Raw genomic sequence first — 22,899 nt, 5'->3', positions numbered from 1 at the left:
ATAGTAGAGATACTGATGTCCCACACGTATTCCTTAAAAGAAAATAATTCATTAGTATTTGTTGCCAATGTTAAGATGTAAAAATACATGGATGATGCAGGCGAAGTGCTAGAATAAATGATAGTTAGATCTATCATCAATATATGGTCAAGCACCCAAAATTGCAACCATCGTGTTAAGATGTAATAAAATGGTCATAGTGTGTTTGTTGTTCGGCAGAGAGCAAAGTCCAGATTCATTTAGTGTTTAGACAGAGAGATAGCATATTATCATGCTGAGAAATCTACCGCCTTATATGAATGTTAAAGGAACCAGTTGAAATTTAGGGTGGCGTTAAGCCCTTTTGGGGTCAGAGTGTCTAGGCGAAAAATCCAAGATGCCTCCTTTTGTAGGAGTCTTTTGTCGATATGGCCTCGTCTTATGTCCGTACGGATCATTTCGATCCCTTGAAATCTTATGGCATGAGCATCTCCTCCATGGATGGTCTTGATATGGTCTGCTAGGGGTGTGGATTCCCCCCGGTGGATGTTTCCTATATGTCCCAATATGCGTCTGCGGAATTGTTGTAATGTCTTGCCGATATAGTTCTTCGGACAGGTACAGGAGGCCATATAGATTATGTTTTTTGATCGACAGTTGATAAAGCATCTGTTGGTGTAGGATTTTTTTGTGCTAGCGCTAACAAAAGTGTGACTCTTAAGGATAAAAGGGCATGCTGCGCAATCATGACATTTAAAGGTTCCCAAAGGTCTGCTGCTGTTAAGCCAATTGGATTGTGTTGATGGAGGTGCCAAGTGGCTTTTCACCAAATGATCTCGTAAATTATGACCCCGTCTGAAAGTGATTGCTGGTCGTGGTGGGATCACATCTGTCAGATCGGGGTCTTTGGTGAGAATATTCCAATAATGCCCAAGGATGCTTTTTACATATCTATTGCCCGTATTGTAGGTCCCGATAATTCGAGAGATGTTAGATGTCTCTCGTTGACGTGGAACCAAAAGGGTGTTCCTTGGTTGTTCGTCTGCATGCACGTATGCTTTCTCGATGACTTCCACTGGATAGTCTCGGCTCATGAAGCGTTGTTTAAGTTTGAGGCTCTCCAGTTGGAAGTCTTGTCTGTTGGAACAATTCCTTTTAAGTCTAAGGAATTGCCCTTTCGGGATACCTTGTTTAAGGGCTAGAGGGTGGAAGCTGTCCCATTTAAGCAGACTGTTCGTCGCTGTAGTTTTGCGGTATAACGTTGACACGATTGATCCGTCCTCCTTTTTATGAATAAGTAATTCCAAGAAGGCTACGGTCTTTTCATTAATCTCTGAGGTGACTTTGAGATTAAGGTCGTTGGTGTTGAGTACATTGACGAATTCTTGGAATGCCTCTTTTGTTCCTTTCCAGAGGATTAGGATATCGTCAATGTATCTTAACCATAGGACGATGTTGTCAGACCATTGATCGTTATTGTAGATGTGTTTTCCTCCCACCAGCCCAGGTACAGATTAGCGTACGATGGGGCACAAGATGTCCCGATCGCCATACCCCTGAGCTGGTGGAAGTACTTTGTGTCAAATAGGAAAAAGTTATGGGACAGAATGAATTGTAAAGCATCCAGGGTGAATTGGTTATGTGAATTAAAGTGAGAGCCCCGTTGACCTAGAAAGAATTCTGCAGCCCTGATTCCGCCGTCGTGCGGGATCGAGCTATATAATGATTCGATGTCCAAGGTGCCCAGTAATGTGTCCGGGCTAACCGAGATGCCTTCCAACAATCTAAGGACATCCATGGTGTCACGTACATATGACCTCAAGGACAAAACGAATGGTCTTAGAATTTGATCAACATATATACTCAAATTTTGAGTCAAGTTGTGTACTCCGGAGACAATAGGTCTCCCACGGAGTGGGTTAACACCTTTATGCACCTTAGGTAGTGCATAAAAGGTTGCGGTCGTAGGGTGCGATGGGAATATGAAGTCAAATTCTTTCTTGGTAATACACTCTCTTTCTAGTGCTTTAACGAGGAGCTCTCTCATTTTTCGCTGGAACTGAATGGTTGGGTCCAAGGTGAGGGTTCTATATGTTGCTGTATCGCCTAATAGCTGCTCACACATATCTTTATATTGGACTCTTGTCATGATTACCACATTTCCGCCTTTATCAGCCGGTTTGATTACCAGCTGATCATTCATTTTCAATTGTTCTAAGGCTTTGCTCTCTTGTTGTGTTAGGTTAGGTCGTTTCTTGGAAGGTTTAATCGATTTCAAATCATAATCACTAGATCTTCAAAAATATCTAATTCAGGGCATGGGCAGGCAGGTGGATTCGCCGTGTTTTTAGGTTTTAGATCTGTGTGGGGGCCGTAGCCAATCGGATTTACATTTTCGTCTTAAAGGGCTTGTAGCACATCCAATCCAGTTAGATCGGAGACTTCCAAGCCCAATTCTTTGGCTCTTTCTCGGTTTTTGATGGCGAAATATTTATGCCACCGAAGTTTGCGCGTGAAGAGGGAGATGTCCTTCGCCCACACGAACGGATCATATTGGGTCGTGGGGACGAAGGACAGCCCCCTCTCCAACAAGCGATATTCATCATCCGTAAGTTTGTGATTTGACAGATTCACTACTTGGAGCTTGTCGCTCATATCACTCACTGGATTTGAACTAATGGGTGGTGGAACATGTGATGGTGGTCTTCTAGTTCTATAGTTCATAGTGGCCCTTGCTGGTCTCGTCTCCCCCGAAGGAAATAATGCGAAATTGGCTGATCTAAAAAATTTGCTGTTTGTCCTGACCGTCCTCGCCCCCTTTGATTTTGTGGGTGGCGGTTCCGTCTTGGAGCTCTGAACGGTCTTCTAGTATTCACTGCCCTTTCATTATCTGATATGTCGGAAGAACTGATGTCTGTTTCTGATGTTGTCTTATTTGTTGTATATACGCGATTTTCTTTAAAATCCCTAAAATCTCTGTTAAATTGAAGATGTTTGCGTTCTTTGATTTCTGCCGTAAATTTTTCAATATTAACTTGTAGGATTGTCTCCTTTGTATGGAAGTCGGGGTCACTTGAGAAGGTTTTTGATTTTTCAATTAGCTCCTCAAGTTTTTTTTGGTTATTATCTAGGGTCGCCTTCTCCTCCTCTAATAGTAGATTGATGAGACGTAGGGAAGATGTGGTACACTCGTTTTCCCACTTAGTAAGAAATTCCGTATTTCGTAGTCGTTTAGGGGGTATAATCGGATTTCTAAGACCTCTAGGCACTATCTTAGACTCCTCATATTTTTGTAACCCCTGGACCTCTCATAGATTTCTAATATATTCGCGATATTGATTTGTGAGTGCTTTGAAACATGTATTGATGGAGTAATCTTGATTAGATCGATTATATTCCCCTTCGGAGAATACTGCGCCTGCGTCATTAAAGGGGTTGTCCCGCGAAACAAAGTGGGGTTATACACTTCTGTATGGCCATATTAATGTACTTTGTAATGTACATTGTGCATTAATTATGAGCCATACAGAAGTTATTCACTTACCTGTTCCGTTGCTGGCGTCCCCGTCTCCATGGTGCCGTCTAATCTTCAGCGTCTAATCGCCCGATTAGACGCGCTTGCGCAGTCCGGTCTTCTCCCTTCTGAATGGGGCCGCTCGTGCCGGAGAGCGGCTCCTCGTAGCTCCGACCCCGTCACGTGTGCCGATTCCAGCCAATCAGGAGGCTGGAATCGGCAATGGACCGCACAGAAGACCTGCGGTCCACCGAGGGTGAAGATCCCGGTGGCCATCTTCACAAGGTAAGTAAGAAGTCACCGGAGCGCGGGGATTCGGGTAAGTACTATCCGTTTTTTTTTTTACACCCCTGCATCGGGTTTGTCTCGCGCCGAACGGGGGGGCTATTGAAAAAAAAAAAAACCCGTTTCGGCGCAGGACAACCCCTTTAAGCCATTGTGTGGCATTTAGGTCTCTTGACAGAAAACCTGCCATACCATTCAAATAATTCACAAATCACAGTGGTATGAGATATCTATATAGTCAAAGCTGAGGCCGTCACAGATATAGAATTTTAAAATTAGAATTTTATTAGGAACTATTAAAAAGTCAGGGCCTACTAACGAAAAACAATTACATAACACATATAGTGACAGGACAGACAAATACCCCAACAGTGGGGTCCTAGGGAGGGTAAGGGAGGGGGAAATATGTCAACAACTCCCGTTTAACCTTTCCTGAAATTGGTAAGAGTCACTTATATTTAGTAGATGGAACCGTAACCTCTATCCAGGTACGTGTATAACGGTTGGGCTGTTGTGTGGTTCGTATATGTTCCAGATGGAGGCTGTTATTCAGTTGCTATATATGTGTTATACGAATCAAACAGCCCCCTTTGTTTTTGGGACTCTTGTGATTTTAGTATTTGAAACAGTGTCATTTGATGCGTTATCAACACACTATCATTTGGTGCATTATTTGCACTTTTTGCACAGTTACTGTTTGGATAACTCTTCAAACCAGTGTAATATTGAGTTTCCAGTCATTTGTTTCAAAACTTTCAGTTCATATAGTTTTTGCTCGACGCGTTTCCCTATCGGGATAGCCGATAGTTCGTCAGGAGCCGGGCATCAATAAGCCCCTGGATAAGTAAGGAAGATTTTTTTTTATCAAAGATGATCACCAGATCGATGGCTAAAATACGCCTGTCACTATTGGATTACAGAAATCCTCCGAGTTGCCTCATTTAGATACTGTGCTCGGACCCTACCGATAGTTTGGGTCCCAAGCATGCTCTAATCTTTCAAAATCCAGAGATCAATTCAGCTGGATCTTTTTGGCTCACAGTTAGACATTACGGTCTGTCGTATCAGTGCAACTCTGGTATACGGTACAATAGCTGTGCACCGTGTGCATCATATGGAGACGATGCACATAATGCATATAGATGCTAAAAGAGTTGAGCCTGTCTGAAGTGACAACCAGATTTACTAAATAATTAGCATAGGACTATCCTCCGTCCACCAGGACCAATAGCTTTTAGATTGGTGGCTGTCGGGTTGGATACCTGTTAGCCCGATACCCTGATATAATGCGGGGGACAATACCCCAATCCAGCCTATGAGCTACTAGTAGCTGCCACAATGGCAAAAAACAATTTTAAGCTAGCTAAGCGGCTTGCATTGGTAGGACAAAGTTAGCTATAATAGCCTGTAGAGCGAAGGAAAGGAGATAGAGCAAGGCAAAGAGGAGTGCTAGATGCAATCTCCAGCAGCGCTTGCAGCTCTGGTGGTGAGCTGCAGGCATCTGAAGTCTCTCAGTGTAGTACTGGGTTATATATCTCTAGCTCCTCCCACTGGGGTGTCATTAAATTTAGAAAGCCAACAGACTACTACCCTCATTAATACATCGAGATCAAGTGGGTTTCATTCCAGGTAGGCAAACTCCCAATAATGTTAGACAAATTCTTAACCTCATCCATGTCGCAAATAATACCAAGACCCCCATGTCAGTTATAACATTAGATATAGAAAAAGCCTTTGCCTCCCTCTCATGGTCCTATCTACAACTAGTCCTCCGCAAATTAGGTTTTGATGGTCCTTTCATAAATGTAATCTCCGCCCTCTACTCCAATCCCTCAGCATATCTTAAAATCCCATCAACCCGCCCTTCACCATTTCAAATTCTTAGAGGCACCCGTCAAAGATGCCCACTCTCCCCAGCATTGTTTGCGTTGGCAATAGAGCCATTAGCTATTGCTATACGGGAAAATCCCAATATATCTGGGTTGCCTGTTGGCAATACAAACAATAAACTTAGTCTATTTGCTGACGACCTACTCTTAACTTTAACCAAACCACTAACCTCCTTGCCCAATTTGTTGGCACTTCTAGAAAAATTTTGTCTCATTTCAGGCCTTAAAATCAATCAGTCAAAATCAGAAGTTCTTTATTGCAACACTCCCTCACATACGCAGAAGCTGATTGAACTCAATTTCCAGTTTAAAATTCAGCGACACTATCTTCCTTATCTAGGAATTAAACTTACAAACTCACTAGGAACTATATATAAATGGAATTATATATAGCTATAGGTCAAGATAAAATCTTGCAATTTGAAAAGATATGGAATTCTTGGATAACCTTTGTGGATGTTCCTAATCTACATTATTTTGTGAGACTATAAAAGGGTTAATGAACAGTAACATAATTGGAGATTAATGACATAATGATAGTTAAGCAGACCTAGATCTTTATGCCTAACATGATTTAAACACCACGAACAATGGAGACACTGAGACTTACCCTTCCTTATATGATGTATGGAGATATGTCCAATATTCTGCATATACAACTGAATTCCTCTTTTGTTTTTACCTTCGAATCGGTTGTTTGTTTTTTCTGTTAGATCATAAATGGAATCTCTGTACTTCACTGAAGATTGACTTTATCCCCCTGCGCGGGGTCTATGCGGCAGAGTGTTGCCACCTGTTCTTATTAAACCCAATAAATATTTTTTGAAACATAAAACAAGGGGACTGCAGTGCCCACTTGAACGCTGTTCCCCTTTGGCTGTCTTCGTTGTCTGTTGGCTCCTCTCAGCAGCTGAAAATGGATACATAGAAGTCTATAGAAGCTGTCTATAGATTTCTATCTGCCAGTTTTTAGCTGCCAAAAGGAGCTGACAAGCAATGTAGATAGCTGAAGGGGCACAGCCACTGGCGTAACTATAGGGGATGCAGAGGATGCAGTTGCACCCGGGCCCAGGAGCCTTAGGGGGCCCATAAGGCATCTCTTCTCCATATGGGGAGCCCAGTACTATGAATAAAGCATTATAATTGGGGGCCTTGTTACAGGTTTTGCATCGGAGCCCAGTAGCTTCAAGTTACACGTCTGCGTTAAAGTTGGGGGGGCCCAAAGGTAAACTCTTGCACCTAGGCCCATGAGCCTTTAGCTACACCCCTGGACAGAGTTCAGGTAAGCACTGCAGCCCCATCATTTCAGCAATCAGCGGGAATCTCATCAGCGGGACCTCCACTGATCATAACTAGAGATGAGTGAATATACTCGTTTCGAGTAATTACTCGATCGAGCACCGCGATTTTCGAGTACTTCCGTACTCGGGTGAAAAGATTCGGGGGGTGATGGGGGGGCGGGGGGAGGCGTGGCAGAGCGGGGTGTAGCAGCGGGGAGCCCTCTCTCTCTCCCTCTCCCCCCCACCCCCCGCTGCAACCTCCCACTCACCCACGGCGCCCCCCGAATCTTTTCGCCCGAGTACGGAAGTACTCGAAAATCGTGGCGCCCGAGCGAAAAAGGGGCGTGGCCGAGTAGGTTCACTCATCTCTAATCATAACCTTTGACATGTCGCTGTGATGTCAAACTTTATAAAAAGTGCAGTTACTCTGTTCTCTAGGTGATGCCATAGACACAGGTTATTTAGACGTTCCCTCCTTCAAGTAATGGTTCTAATTAGGACAGGCTGCTTCTACTAATACAGATTCTATAATCTGGAATCAGTACTTTGCGGGAAGTGGTCTGGTGATAATCCCGTCACTTCCCACCTCTGTTTTAGGGCTCATTTACACGGGCGTATTTCAATGAATGGAGGCAATGAAAGTCTATGAACTTCCATTCTTTCATTCACACCCACCTGTGGGCACTGCGTATCGATATGCAGGAGAAATAAATCGCAGCATGCTCTATTTCTCCACGTATCATACGCAGCTCTTGACGGGAATCGCGAAGGGGCAGCATTTTAATACACAGCCCCCGCACAGAGCAGTGAATTTTGAATAGAAAAAAAAATTAATAAAAAAAAATCCCACTTAGCATATCCATAACGTCAGAACCACGAGCATGCGCAGTGCTCTCTGCAGGCAGAATCTATGGACTGTGATGTATACGCTGCTGCAAGATACTTGTAGTGTTATGCGCATACGCCCGTGTGATTGAGCTGATTTGGATTTGGTAGGACACTGTAGCTCTGTATTGACAGGGGGCACCCGACCTTTACGTGATCACCTGCTTTCTGCCTTCTCTATTTACCATATAGTGCTCATTGAGTGTTACGTAGCCTGCAAGAGAGAAGGCAGAAGCAATTACAAACTGCTTCTGCCTTCTCCAATGGGTCCTCAGCTGTGACTAACAGCTGAAGGCCCAACCTGCCCCTGCTACGTTGTAGGAGACGAAGCTTTAATCCCGTGCTGTATTTTTAGCTATTAGCCAGGATTAAAGCCCAGGACCCAGCAACGTAAATTTACTGTGCTTGGTCCTTAAGCTGTTATAGGGGTTGTACCGGGATCACAAGTTATCCCCTATCCACATGCTCATCCAGCACTCCATTCATTCTGATTTCACTGTGGAGGGAAAAGTGACCCTGCTTAAATTGCTTAGAACTGGCAAGAGGGAGGGAAGGGGGAGACAGCTTAGCAAAGCTAACCTGTCTCCCCCACCCAATGGCATTGCGGGCTTGGCGTATATGCACCAGGCCAGGGCCGTCTGAACGGGCACACAAACATTAGCTTTGTGCGCCCGTTCACGTGTTTTTACAACGCCGGCGGGCGAACGTAAAAAAAACGCTGACGCCAGTGTGAAAGAGCCCTCTGTCTGTATTCTGGTTACTGTATTTTGTTAGTTTGTTATTTTGTTGTCCCAGTTATAGCATTCCTGAACTCGGGACTTTTGTGTCCATAACCTGGGCCAGTTGTTGCTGGACTCCTAAGGACCCTTTTACACGGGCAGATAAATTGTTTAGATTCCCGCCATCCAGCGAGAATCTGAACAGTTGTCATTCAGTCTACTTGCATGCACCAACTGAACGATGAACGAAATTCGCACACTTATGAGTCATAGTTCAGTGAATGCATGCACAACAACTGAATGCTGATTGGCCCATGTAAAAGGGCCCCAAACACAAACATCCTTACTAGAGATGAGCGAACGTACTCGTCCGAGCTTGATATTCGTGCGAATATTACGGTGTTCGGGATGCTCGTTACTCGTAACGAGTACCACGCGGTGTTCCGGTTACTTTCAGTTTCCTCTCTGAGACGTTAGCGCGCTTTTCTGGCCAATTGAAAGACAGGGAAGGCATTACAACTTCCCCCTGTGACGTTCAAGCCCTATACCACCCCCCTGCTGTGAGTGGCTGGGGTGATCAGATGTCACCCGAGTATAAAAGTCGGCCCCTCCCGCGGCTCGGCTCAGATGCCGTGTGAGTTAGTGAGGGAAAGTGCTGTTCTATTGGAGTTGCTGTAGGGAGAGTGTTTGTAGTGAGTGTAGGCTTCAAGAACCCCAACGGTCCTTCTTAGGGCCACATCTACGTGTGTGCAGGCTGCTGTTATCAGTGGAAATTTTTATTTTTTTTTCCTCAAAATCGGCAGTGCAGAGCATTGCACCCGGTATTAGGGACAGAAGTGGTGCTTAGGCAGGGAGAGTGTTAGGAGTGAGTGTAGCCTTCAAGAACCTCAACGGTCCTTTCTAGGGCCAAATTTAACCGTGTGCAGTACTGTGCTGGCTGCTGTTAGCAGTGTTGCATTTTTTTTTTTTCTAAAAATCGTCCTCCATTGATACTACAGGGACAGAATTGTGTAGGCAGGGCCACAACACAGTTATTGTTCATTGAATATACGCAGTGGGGCCTTCCCTTTGCAAAAAAGCGAAAAAATTATATTTGGCCTGCCTGTGTCAGTCCTAAGGTCTCCGTGTACGTGTGTGCTGCGTGGAGAACGTACAAAAATCAGACGCAACCAGCTACGGTTTACTGCAGGCTTGCGCCATTGTCTTTCCTGACTGGCAAATACCTGCTCTGCCAGAGTTAATAACTCTGCTACACTAAAGTTGTGTGACACTTTTTCAGGGCCACACCACAGTTATTAAACGTATTGTTCATTGAATATACGCAGTGGGGCCTTCCCTTTGCAAAAAAGCGAAAAAAATATATTTGACCTGCAGGCTTGCGCCAATTTATTTCCTGCCTGGGAAATCAAATCACTGGTAATACAGCATGCTGAGGGGTAGGGGTAGGCCTAGAGGACGTGGACGCGGCCGAGGACGCGGAGGGCCAAGTGAGGGTGTGGGCACAGGCCGAGCTCCTGATCCAGGTGTGTCGCAGCCGACTGCTGCGCGATTAGGAGAGAGGCACGTTTCTGGCGTCCCCACATTCATCGCCCAATTAATGGGTCCACGCGGGAGACCTTTATTAGAAAATGAGCAGTGTGAACAGGTCCTGTCCTGGATGGCAGAAAGTGCTTCGAGCAACCTATCATCCAGCCACAGTTCTGCGCCGTCCACTGCTGCAAATCCGAATCCTATGTCTGCTGCTCCTCCTTCCTCCCAGCCTCCTCACTCCACTACAATGACACATGCTCAGGAGCGGGAACACTCCCAGGAACTTTTCTCGGGCCCCTGCTCAGATTGGGCAGCAGTGGTTCCTCTACCACCAGAGGAGTTTATCGTCACTGATGCCCAACCATTGGAAAGTTCCCGGGGTCCGGGGGATGAGGCTGGGGACTTCCGGCAACTGTCTCAAGACCTTTCAGTGGGTGAGGAGGACGATGACGATGAGACACAGTTGTCTTGCAGTGAGGTAGTAGTAAGGGCAGTAAGTCCGAGGGAGCAGCGCACAGAGGATTCGGAGGAAGAGCAGCAGGACGATGAGGTGACTGACCCCACCTGGTGTGCAACGCCTACACAGGACAGGTCTTCAGAGGGGGAGGCACGGGCAGCAGCAGGGCAGGTTGCAAGAGGCAGTGCGGTGGCCAGGGGTAGAGGCAGGGCCAGACCGAATAATCCACCAAGTGTTTCCCAAAGCGCCCCCTCGCGCCATGCCACCCTGCAGAGGCCGAGGTGCTCAAAGGTCTGGCAGTTTTTCACCGAGACGCCTGACGACCGACAAACAGTGGTGTGCAACCTTTGTCGCGCCAAGATCAGCCGGGGAGCCACCACCAACAGCCTGACCACCACCAGCATGCGCAGACATATGATGGCCAAGCACCCCACAAGGTGGGACGAAGGCCGTTCACCGCCTCCGGTTTGCACCGCTGCCTCTCCCCCTGTGCCACAACCTGCCACTGAGATCCAACCCCCCTCTCAGGACACAGGCACGACCGTCTCATGGCCTGCACCCACACCCTCACCTCCGCTGTCCTCGGCCCCATCCAGCAATGTCTCGCACCGCACAGTCCAGCCGTCGCTAGCGCAACTGTTGGAGCGCAAGCGCAAGTACGCCGCCACGCACCCGCACGCTCAATCGTTAACCGTGCACATAGCCAAATTTATCAGCCTTGAGATGCTGCCGTATAGGGTTGTGGAAACGGAGTCCTTCAAAGCTATGATGGCGGCGGCGGCCCCGCGCTACTCAGTTCCCAGTCGCCACTACTTTTCCCGATGTGCCGTCCCAGCCCTGCACGACCACGTCTCCCGCAACATTGTACGCGCCCTCACCAATGCGGTTAGTGGCAAGGTCCACTTAACTACGGACACGTGGACAAGCACAGGCGGGCAGGGCCACTACATCTCCCTGACGGCACATTGGGTGAATTTAGTGGAGGCTGGGACAGAGTCAGAGCCTGGGACCGCTCACGTCCTACCCACCCCCAGAATTGCGGGCCCCAGCTCAGTGGTGGTATGTTCGGCGGTGTATGCTTCTTCCACTAAAGCACCCTCCTCCTCCTCCTCCTCTATCTCGCAATCTAGATGTGTCAGCAGCAGCAGGACGTCGCCAGCAGTCGGGGGCGCGTGGCGTGGCAGCACAGCGGTGGGCAAGCGTCAGCAGGCCGTGCTGAAACTACTCAGCTTAGGAGATAGGAGGCACATGGCCCACGAACTGCTGCAGGGTCTGACAGAGCAGACCGACCGTTGGCTTGCGCCGCTGAGCCTCCAACCGGGCATGGTCGTGTGTGACAACGGCCGTAACCTGGTGGCGGCTCTGCAGCTCGGCAGCCTCACGCACGTGCCATGCCTGGCCCACGTCTTTAATTTGGTGGTTCAGCGCTTTCTGAAAAGCTACCCACGCTTGTTAGACCTGCTCGTAAAGGTGCGCCGGCTCTGCGCACATTTCCGCAAGTCCCACACGGACGCTGCCACCCTGCGCACCCTGCAACATCGCTTTAATCTGCCAGTGCACCGACTGCTGTGCGACGTGCCCACACGGTGGAACTCTACGCTCCACATGTTGGCTAGGCTCTATGAGCAGCGTAGAGCTATAGTGGAATACCAACTCCAACATGGGCGGCGCAGTGGGAGTCAGCCTCCTCAATTCTTTTCAGAAGAGTGGGCCTGGTTGGCAGACATCTGCCAGGTCCTTCGAAACTTTGAGCAGTCTACCCAGGTGGTGAGCGGCGATGCTGCAATCATTAGCGTCACCATTCCTCTGCTATGCATCTTGAGAACTTCCCTGCAAACCATAAAGGCAGCCGCTTTGCGCTCGGAAACAGAGCCGGGGGAAGACAGTATGTCGCTGGATAGTCAGAGCACCCTCCTGTCTATATCTCAGCGCGTTCAGGAGGAGGAGGAGGAGCATGAGGAGGATGAGGAGGAGGGGGAAGAGACAGCTTGGCCCACTGCTGACGGTACCCATGCTGCTTGCCTGTCATCATTTCAGCGTGTATGGCCTGAGGAGGAGGAGGATCCTGAAAGTGATCTTCCTAGTGCGGACAGCCATGTGTTGCGTACAGGTACCCTGGCACACATGGCTGATTTCATGTTAGGATGCCTTTCTCGTGACCCTCGCATTCAACGCATTCTGGCCACTACGGATTACTGGGTGTACACACTGCTCGACCCACGCTATAAGGAGAACCTTCCCAGTCTCATTCCCGAAGAGGAAAGGGGTTCGAGAGTGTTGCTATACCACAGGACCCTGGCGGACAAGCTGATGGTAAAATTCCCATCCGACAGCGGTAGTGGCAGAAGACGCAGTTCCGAGGGCCAGGTAGCAGGGGAGGTGCGTAGATCGAGCAGCATGTACAGCCCAGGCAGTGCAACAGTCTTTAAGGGCCTGGCCAGCTTTATGGCTCCCCAGCAAGACTGTGTCACCGCTCCCCAGTCAAGGCTGAGTCGGCGGGAGCACTGTTAAAGGATGGTGAGGGAGTACGTAGCCGATCGCACGACCATCCTCGGTGACGCCTCTGCCCCCTACAACTACTGGGTGTCGAAGCTGGACACGTGGCCTGAACTAGCGCTGTATGCCCTGGAGGTGCTTGCTTGTCCTGCGGCTAGCGTCTTGTCGGAAAGGGTGTTTAGTGCGGCTGGGGGAATCATCACAGATAAGCGTACCCGCCTGTCAACCGACAGTGCCGACAGGCTAACACTCATCAAGATGAACAAAGCCTGGATTTCCCCAGACTTCTCTTCTCCACCAGCGGACAGCAGCGATACGTAAGCAATACGTAGGCTGCACCCGCGGATGGAAGCTACGTTCTCTCTCACCATCCAAAACGGGGACATTTCTGCTTCATCAATCTGTGTCTAATATTCCTCCTCCTCCTCCTGCTCCTCCTCCTGAAACCTCACGTAATCACGCTGAACGGGCAATTTTTCTTAGGGCCACAAGGCTCACTCATAATTTTTCTAAACAATTTTTATATGTTTCAATGCTCTTAAAAGCGTTGAAACTTTAACTTGAACCAATTTTTAGTTAAACTGGGCTGCCTCCAGGCCTAGTTACCACTTAAGCCACATTAACCAAAGCGATTAATGGGTTTCACCTGCCCTCTTGGTTGACCATGGCCAATTTTTTTGATGTACATTAGTACTGTTGATTCAGCAATTTTTGTGGGCCCTCGCCTACAGTGTAATCAAATGAATTTTTAGCCCACCTGCATTACAGCTGACGTTACATCCGCTGTGTTGGGCAATGCAATGTGATATTTCTGTGTACCGCCGGTGGCTTCCTGGCACCCACCCATGCTGTGGGTCCACAGGGAATTATAAATGCATCTGATTCCACTTGTAAAGAACCCCAGTCTGACTGGGGCATGCAGTGTGGGCCGAAGCCCACCTGCATTAAGCACGACATTACTACCTCAGCTGTGTTGGGCAATGCAATGGGATATTTTTATGTACCGCCGGTGGGTTCCAGGGAGCCACCCATGCTGTAGGTGCACACGGAGTTTAACCTACATCTGTCCACTTGTAAAGAACCCCAGTCTGACTGGGGCATGCAGTGTGGGCCGAAGCCCACCTGTATTAAGCACAACATTACTACCTCAGCTGTGTTGGGCAATGCAATGGGATATTTTTATGTACCGCCGGTGGGTTCCAGGGAGCCACCCATGCTGTAGGTGCACACAGAGTTTAACCTACATCTGTCCACTTGTAAAGAACCCCAGTCTGACTGGGGCATGCAGTGTGGGCCGAAGCCCACCTGTATTAAGCACAACATTACTACCTCAGCTGTGTTGGGCAATGCAATGGGATATTTCTATGTACCGCCGGTGGCTTCCTGGCACCCACCCATGCTGTGGGTCCACAGGGAATTATAAATGCATCTGATCCCACTTGTAAAGAACCCCAGTCTGACTGGGGCATGCAGTGTGGGCCGAAGCCCACCTGCATTAAGCACGACATTACTACCTCAGCTGTGTTGGGCAATGCAATGGAATATTTTTGTGTATCGCCGGTGGGTTCCAGGGAGCCACCCATGCTGTCGGTCGACAGGGACTTCACAATAGGGAGTTGTACCTGCCTGTGTCTATGAATTAAAAAGCCCGGTCTGACTGGGGCATGCAGAGACACCTTGACAGAATGAATAGTGTGTGGCACATAGGTTCCCCATTGCTATGCCCACATGTGCAGCTCCTGATGGCGGTGGCACAGGATTCTATTTCTCATTGCTTCTGTACAGCATTGTTCCTCGTCATGGCAGACGCACTTCTAAATAGACATGAGGGTGGTGTGGCATGAGGGCAGCTGAAGGCTGCGCAGGGACACTTTGGTGTGCGCTGTGGGGGGGAGGGGGGAGGGGTAGGGCAGCATGTAACCCAGGAGAAGTGGCAGCGGAGTGTCATGCAGGCAGTGATTGTGCTTTGTTGGAGGTAGTGTGGTGCTTAGCAAAGGTATGCCATGCTAATGAGGGCTTTTCAGAAGTAAAAGTTTTTGGGAGGGGGGGGGCCCACTCTTGCCGCTATTGTGGCTTAATAGTGGGACCTGTGAACTTGAGATGCAGCCCAACATGTAGCCCCTCGCCTGCCCTATCCGTTGCTGTGTCGTTCCCATCACTTTCTTGAATTGCCCAGATTTTCACACAAGGAAACCTTAGCGAGCATCGGCGAAATACAAAAATGCTCGGGTCGCCCATTGACTTCAATGGGGTTCGTTACTCGAAACAAACCCTCGAGCATCGCGATAATTTCGTCCCGAGTAATGAGCACCCGAGCATTTTGGTGCTCGCTCATCTCTAATCCTTACGCCTATAGCAGCCACCTGCAGCAACAGCTAAGGCTCTGTTCACATTGGCGCTGTTCAGCACACGAATGATGTCCACAATTGCTTATAACGGGGTCCGTTGTTTTTCAGTCATGCTGCCTGGCATCTTACTTGACAAAATATTGCAGCATACCGTGCTATTTTGTCCTGCATTTTGGACCAAATCTGTGGCCATCCTATATGTGAACAGAGCTTTGGAAACAGTAAAATAGAATTTCAGTAACTTGACAGGAACCAGGTTCATGATTTTACTAACATTTTCCTATTCATACTGTCAGTAAATGTTTCCTTGTATTTTCTACTACTCCCAGCTGTTTCCCGGCCGCTGGAGTCACTATGTGCACAGACTTATTACTGGAGCTGTTCCTGCATCCTACCTATTTATGGCCATGCTCGTCATTGCTTTACCCTCCCTCCTCTCTCTAGAGTGGCTGTTCCATGCATCTGCTTCTTCCCTACCAGTCTCTGGTTGCTCTGCATATTTCTGACTCTGCCACCAGCTGTTCCATACGCTCGCCCCCCTCCCTCCTCTGGCTGTTCTTCACACCCGCCTCTCCCTACTATCTAGTCGCTGTCCACTGCTGGTGCTGAAATCTCTCTGTGCTATACACACCCGTCAGTTGATCCTGAAGAGGGAGATGAAGGTAAATGGAAACATTCCATGATGTGATTGAATGTCACACTCATCGTATTGTGACAGTGTCCACCCTGGTGTGTGTATACCCCACTGTTTCATGTATAAAGCCTGCATCCATCAGCTGAATGTACAACCCTGTATTTCCTTGTGCACTGGCTTATAGGTCTAGAAGGTTACCAATGACAATAAGAATCAATAGATACTATGATATAAGGTATTGTGATCTTTATATTCTCTATTCTATTCATTGTCTTGTCATGCTACTTCCCTGTGCCTCCTCCTTGATATTCCCTGTCTATCCCGCATTGATCGCTTTCTCTCTCCGAACTAGTGGGGATTAGTACGGCATCTGGCAGAGGTAGTGAAATTAAACTGGCCATAAGGACAGGGTGATGTACAGAAGCTATTTTTATAGCATGACTTCTAATGGTGATCACATGAGAGCTGGGCCCTTGCTGTTGCCTATAGCAGTATCATGCTTGTTGGACAATATATACTCCATTGTGCTCGCTTTATATTGTTGCATGTTATGCTAAGTACTACAGACAGCATGCTGAATTGAGCACCTGCCAATCCTATTTAAAGAAAAGTCTAATAGATATGAATTGAATTGTCCTCTCTTCCGGTTACCCATAAAGTATATTATGGAACTGCAAATTGAGCAATATCCCAAAATAAGTGTTTCTAAATGATTACAAACTTGTCAGAAAATACAGGCTGCCATAAACAGCTCCTACACTGCTGATAGTGGCCATAGGTGGCAACAAGTAATTGGAAATGCTTTTCTGCTCTGCAATGTTATTCTTGTAAAAGCGAATAGCTACAATGTTACGAGGTGCATTCAAGTTCTAAGGTCTCCTTTTTTTTCCTAAAAAAAACTACTTACCTCAAAAAGCTGAGGGTCAACACCATGTTTCATGGCTACTTCTTTAGGGCTCAGTCACACGGGCGTGTAGGTGCCCGTGTTACTGCACGATAAGACGGCCGCACTGCAGGTGCAGACGACTCTCCACACCGCCGGAAGAAAGAACACATGACCGGCTCTATTGCCGGTCATGTGTTCTTTCTTCCGGTGGAGAGTCATCCGCACCTGCAGTGCAACCGTCTTCTTCGTGGAGTAACACGGGTGCATTGGCGCCCGGATGCGCCCGTGTGACTGAGCCCTTAGGAGTCTGTTTTGCCCACTAGAAAGTCACTGATGCAAGAGCAGCAGAATTGGAAAATATGCAACCATGGAGAGCGTCTTTCTGAAACAACATCCGTGTGTCATCTGTTGTGACAATTGACGGAATGAAGGCACCATCCATGCCGTCATCACACGTCAAGATCGCCTGCCACATGCACAGCGATCAACATTTGTTGCACCTACCTGGAGGAAACTTTCTGTGTCTGCAGGTCTTCATGCAGGATGGTGTGCACAGATCTTACAGAAATGCCGACCTTGCAGGCAATCTCTTCCACAGTCAATCAACGGTCAATCAAGAGGAAAATTTTTCACATCATTGACACCTTCACTGCATGTCTCACTCAACTGACAATGAATTTTGATGGGTCTCATTCCATGCAAGTGAAGAAAACAGATGATTACACGCTGTTTATGGAATGTGAACGTCACCATTTTATGTATTGAAAACGCTTCTAACTTCAGTCATTGTCACAGTGGTTCTGTGTACTGGATGATGCTGCCATCTGTCCAACTCATCCCCAAAGAATGTCCGTGTCTTCTAAAAGGAATCATAGAATGGCAGAGTTGGAAGGAACCTCCAGGATCATCGGGTCCAACCCCCTGCTCAGTGCAGGATTCACTAAAAAATCCCAGACAAATGTCTGTCCAGCCTCTGTTTGAAGACTTCCATTGAAAGAGAACTCGCCACCTCCTGTGGTAATCTGTTTCATTCATTGATCACCCTTACTGTCAGAAAGTGTTTTCTAATATCTAATTTGTGCCTCCTCCCTTTCAGTTTTATTCCATTGCTTCTAGTCTCTCCTTGTACAAATGACAATAGGGCTGATCCCTCTGCACTGAGACAGCCCTTCAGATATTTGTAGACCGCTATCAAGTCTCCTCTCAGCCTTCTTTTTTGCAAGCTAAACATTCCCAAATCCTTTAACCATTCTTCATAGGACATGATTTGTGAATTGCTCACCAACCTTGTAGCTCTTCTCTGAACTTGCTCCAGTTTGTCTGTCTTTTTTAAAGTGGGTTGCCCAGAACTGGACACAGTGTTCCAGATGAGGTCTGACTAAGGAAGAGTAGAGGGGAATAATTACCTCACGTGATCTAGACTCTAAATGTGTCCCATGTTTCTATTTGCTCCTATTCCCAAGAAAAAATTAGCAGACCTTAGAACTTGAATGTACCTTGCAATAAATACCTATACCAATGAGATATACTGCTATACCTTCTTCATGAATGAATATGTTAGTGACCTGCATGTCTCAGTCTTCGTACTGACCTGTTCAGTAACAAAAAAAAGGGAACATCATGTATAAGTTTTATTGCAGTGCTGAATAGCACTATTCTGTATCTTCAAAAGTAAATCACACATGTCAACAGGACACACTGGTATTGCCACTATATGGGTGTCCAAAATACACAGTTCCATTGAAAAGTAGCTGTCTCATCAAGACAAACCTTTCTCTAAAAACAACCTGTTATATTCATGCTGGAGTTTGGTACTGGAGCAGTCAGGACTGACATGCTTGCTACACAGATGGCTAGATGCAGAAGCAGACAGAAATGAGAGGTAGCGATCAGAGTGGGGCACTCTGAACCCCTCCGACAGAACCCAGGTTCCTCTTCTTCCACGAGGACAGGTCCAAAGTCAGAGGGAAACCAGAGTACAGAAAACCAGGGACAAACAGAAACTGACAATAAATAAAAGACAAGAACACAGAATGCAATACATACACACAGGAGCCAGACAGACAGGAGCAATGAGCAAGCTTACTTGACCAGGAACACTGAAAAATAACCAGCAACTCCCAGCCAGGGAAAAAGGGAGAAGCTGATTAGCTAACAGAACTGTCAATCACCAGCCACTACCTTAGCTAACAGCTGCAAGACTAATTAACCTGAACTAGTAAGCACAGGAGATATTAACCCTAACTAGTCAGGATAGAATCCACAGTAGCAAAGGTGTGCTGGCAGAGATTTGACAGTGTGCTTGCTGATCATAACACAACCACTTGGGCAATAGATTCAAAAGAACAAGAAGCCATGTAGTAGACTCTAAGAGTGGCTTTATATGGGACAACTGTCAGGCGTAAGACTGCCCATCAGTCATCCCAACAGCTATCGCTCCTGTGCAAAGCTTCATAAAAATCGGAAATGCTCGGTTGTTACCCTCTTGGATGATTTGTCCTGGAATGACCCAAAAATATAATGATGGTACATACACAACTCATTCATATAGCAGACTGTATGGCTGTGCATATACTTACAAACATTCAATCTGTACTTGAGGATGTCATTTTAAAACAGGCTGTATTGCAGTTTTTCCATACCTACAGCTTCTAAGAACTAATCTAGTTTCTATTCATCAGGTATGATAATGGCTGACCCCACAGAAGATCCAGGAGGAGAACAGGCCTTAGCAGGGGCATCGGTGCGGCAGAGAGAACATTCCCCTATGTTACACTTGGACCTTTATAACTTTGAATGTCTAGAAGCAGAAGGAAGTCGTTACGTTCTGACTAGTCCCCGTTCCCTGGAGGCCTGTGCTCGATGTATGGTGAAACCAGTTGAACTTTTATCTAGAAGTCTTTCTGATCTCGTAAAGGAAGCTCCAGGGCGATCCATGCGAGTAGCTACTGGCCTTTGTGAGGTTTATGAGATAGAGAGACAACGAAAGTTGAAAATGTGTAGGGAGGAGAGGGAAAGGATTGTTCGTCAAGAAAAAAGAAGGATTCTACCATTAGTACTAAGCAGTAATCTTGGTTCCCCATGTAGCTCAAAAGCACCATCTCGGGCTGAACTTTCAACCCCCCCAATATCTAAGAGAAGTGGCACTCCATCCAGCACAGGTTCCCAAAGAAGCAATACACAACTTTCCAAAGATAGAGATAGATCTCAATCTTTACCCTCTAAACTGACGCAAAGAGGCAAACCAACAAGGCCCAAAAGGCAACCTGTCTCAGTATCCAGGGCTCCAAGGAGTACTAATAGCTCCCAATCTGAGGATACTCAGAGCAGTACTGAATCAATGACCAATGATCCTGCTCATCCAGTCCCAAGAGCAAATAAAAGTCAATCTTTGGACTCCCTACAGAAAATGAGAGATAGTGCCTCGGGTAGAACATCCTCGGAATCCATGACCTCTTCATACAGTGGAGACAGCTTTCGAGGCAGAACAACACAACTAATTCCAAAATCAAGGACTTTGGACACAGTTAATTCCCTCTTGGGTCGAAGTTTCAGCCTTGGGGATCTTAGTCATTCACCACAAACAACAAAGAAGGTTGAAAAAATGGTTAAGGAGGTAAAGAAAAAAGGGATTCATGAGTTACCTACAAAAGACAAGAAGATTGCAGCAATTATGATTGCAAAACATGAGGAGGAAAAGATCATGAAAGAGCAGCGATACTGGGCTCACTTACAGTGGGAAACCCAGAGAAAGAGCTCAGATTTAAGAAAGGAGCTGGAGGAAAGAGGAAGACAACGAGCTTTATTACAAGGACAAAGAAAGTTAGAGTCTCGTGTGAGAAACAGGCGAAGCAAAATGGAGGTGACTTCTACAGAGATGGAAAAGCAAAGTGAAGGAAAAAGTGGCGAATTGGAAGATAGGCAAAAGAACACCAGCCAAATAAAAAGTCAAAAGTCCAAACAGCTAAAGAAAAGTTATGCTCAAGAGCTCAGTGATGATTTCCTACAAGATAAATATCTGTTAGCACAACAAAAAAAACAGGAGAGGTTCCAACAGCTGCAGGTAAACAAAATACTACAGAACAAAATGGAAAAAGTTAAGCACCAGGCTCTTCGTCAGGATTTGGCTCAGAAAGAGGAGTCTGATACAGAGGAGCGAAGGAAGGCACTTACGAAATCACTGCATAAAGCACAGGAAAATGTAGAACAATTACTTGAGAAAAGAAACCAAGAAATAAAGACCAGAGCACAAAGAGAAGAACAACAAAGCCAACGAGCAAGACAGGCCGCAGAACAGAGAGAGAAAAAGCGTGCAGAGCATCTGAAAGAACTGTCCAAGACAGCAGAAAGACGGTTGCAGCACGCGGCTCAGGTAGCTGATGAAGTTGTGCAACACAAAGCTAGAAAAGCAGTGGAAATTCGATTGGAAAAGGAGAAGATCCAGAGGGAAAATCGGCAAAAAGTACAGAAAAATGAGGACATAAAGAGACAGGAACTACTTATGTCAATAGAAAAGAAGCTAGAGCGCAGTGAACAGATATTTAAGGACAAACAGACTGTGCTGGACAATGCACGCTTGGTTGCCAGGGCTTCCTTTAATATAAGAGAGAAAGTAAGAGCTGAAACTAACACACGTACTTTTGATAAAATGGTTATGGAAGCAGAATTTTATGCAAACATTGATAAGAAATAATGAACATGAGGTCAAAAAGGACAAAAATAACACATCTATGCCAGCCTCTGTTAATGCAGGGCCCGGGGTATGTCTTGTTTTAGAGAATGTTGTAAAATATTTCCATCACTGCTGCAGTAATGGTTTACTATGATAAAAGCAAGCCCAATCCAAGACCTTTATATAGGTTAGTATCATATGCACTAAGGGCAAATTTTCCTCAATTCAGTTACTTATCCCCACCCCACAAGTCATATTGCAGCAGTACTAAATAGAAAACATGCCCATATACCTTTTTATTATCATTAGAAAGTGATTTGCTGTTTGCATTTCAAATGGGCCGGTCACATACTGAATTATCGGATAATACATGTGCATTATCACTTAAAGAAGTTTCCTTTCAGTTGAAAGCAGAATTTTGCAAGTGTGAGTTAAACTGATGAGTTAATTCCCCTCCAAAAACTTAAGATTTGAATTGAGAAATTGGTATGAACTGTGTAACTTTTGAATTATTATTCTATAGCAATTATATCAAAGTGGATAAATCCAATGATATGAGAGCCGGAACATGGGGCTGGTGCTAGAATATTAGAATTCATGGATTATTGGAGTAATATTAAGAAATAAAGGAAAAAATATATATCCGTACTGTTGAACATTGGAACCACCTTTCCATCCCAGTGCTACCTATGATTTGTTCTATATAGTCGCTATATGGGATGAACAAAGGTATTAATACAAAAATGGTCCTCATGGTAAAGCAACCCTATGGTTTTGGGTTAAAATTCTATCCTGGAACCAGAGGAAAAGGGGGCTGTATTACTGCAGTTATTCTTCTCTGCCATCCCTCCAATCTGCCAATTCCTATTTTTGGCCACCCAAGATGACTGATACAATTTTCTAGCTACTTAATGCACACTGTGTACTGCTCTCTGATTGGCCAGCGCTAAACACATGAACCGCCCTGCCCCATTAGAGAGCAGATATACTGCATTAGTAGTCTAACACTACCAATGCACTGTTGGGATCAGGTAGTCATAAGATTGCCGGCCATTTTTGACAGCTATAAACAGGACTCAAACCCAGCAGATCGCAGGGCTGACAGACAAGAACAACTGTAAGTAATATATTCAACCCACCTTCTCTGCTCCCAGGACAGAATTTTCTCCCAAAAGTGGAGGGTCACTTAAAAGTCTTATACTGTGTATTGTACACATAGAAAACAGAGTTATCCATGTAACTGATATATAGAGAGTAGTTAATGAGGGTCTTCATACACCAGTAGTCAACATGATTCCCATTCAACATCAAACATTCAACAGCTA

General features: G+C 46.3%; 1 protein-coding gene across 1 annotated transcript; it reads left to right on the top strand.

The window, feature by feature from the left end:
* Window positions 1-16,027: 16,027 nt before the first annotated feature.
* CCDC177 (coiled-coil domain containing 177) lies at window positions 16,028-21,843 on the top strand. The gene is made up of 2 exons (XM_066605842.1): window positions 16,028-16,044; window positions 19,584-21,843. Exon 2 carries the CDS (start codon window positions 19,586-19,588, stop codon window positions 21,593-21,595), a length of 2,010 nt encoding a protein of 669 aa, XP_066461939.1. The 5' UTR covers window positions 16,028-16,044; window positions 19,584-19,585; the 3' UTR covers window positions 21,596-21,843.
* Window positions 21,844-22,899: the final 1,056 nt, after the last annotated feature.

Source organism: Eleutherodactylus coqui, chromosome 6, assembly GCF_035609145.1.
Source record: "Eleutherodactylus coqui strain aEleCoq1 chromosome 6, aEleCoq1.hap1, whole genome shotgun sequence".
NCBI classification, from domain to species: Eukaryota; Metazoa; Chordata; class Amphibia; order Anura; family Eleutherodactylidae; genus Eleutherodactylus; species Eleutherodactylus coqui.
This window is presented reverse-complemented; position numbering and strand designations above follow the sequence as displayed.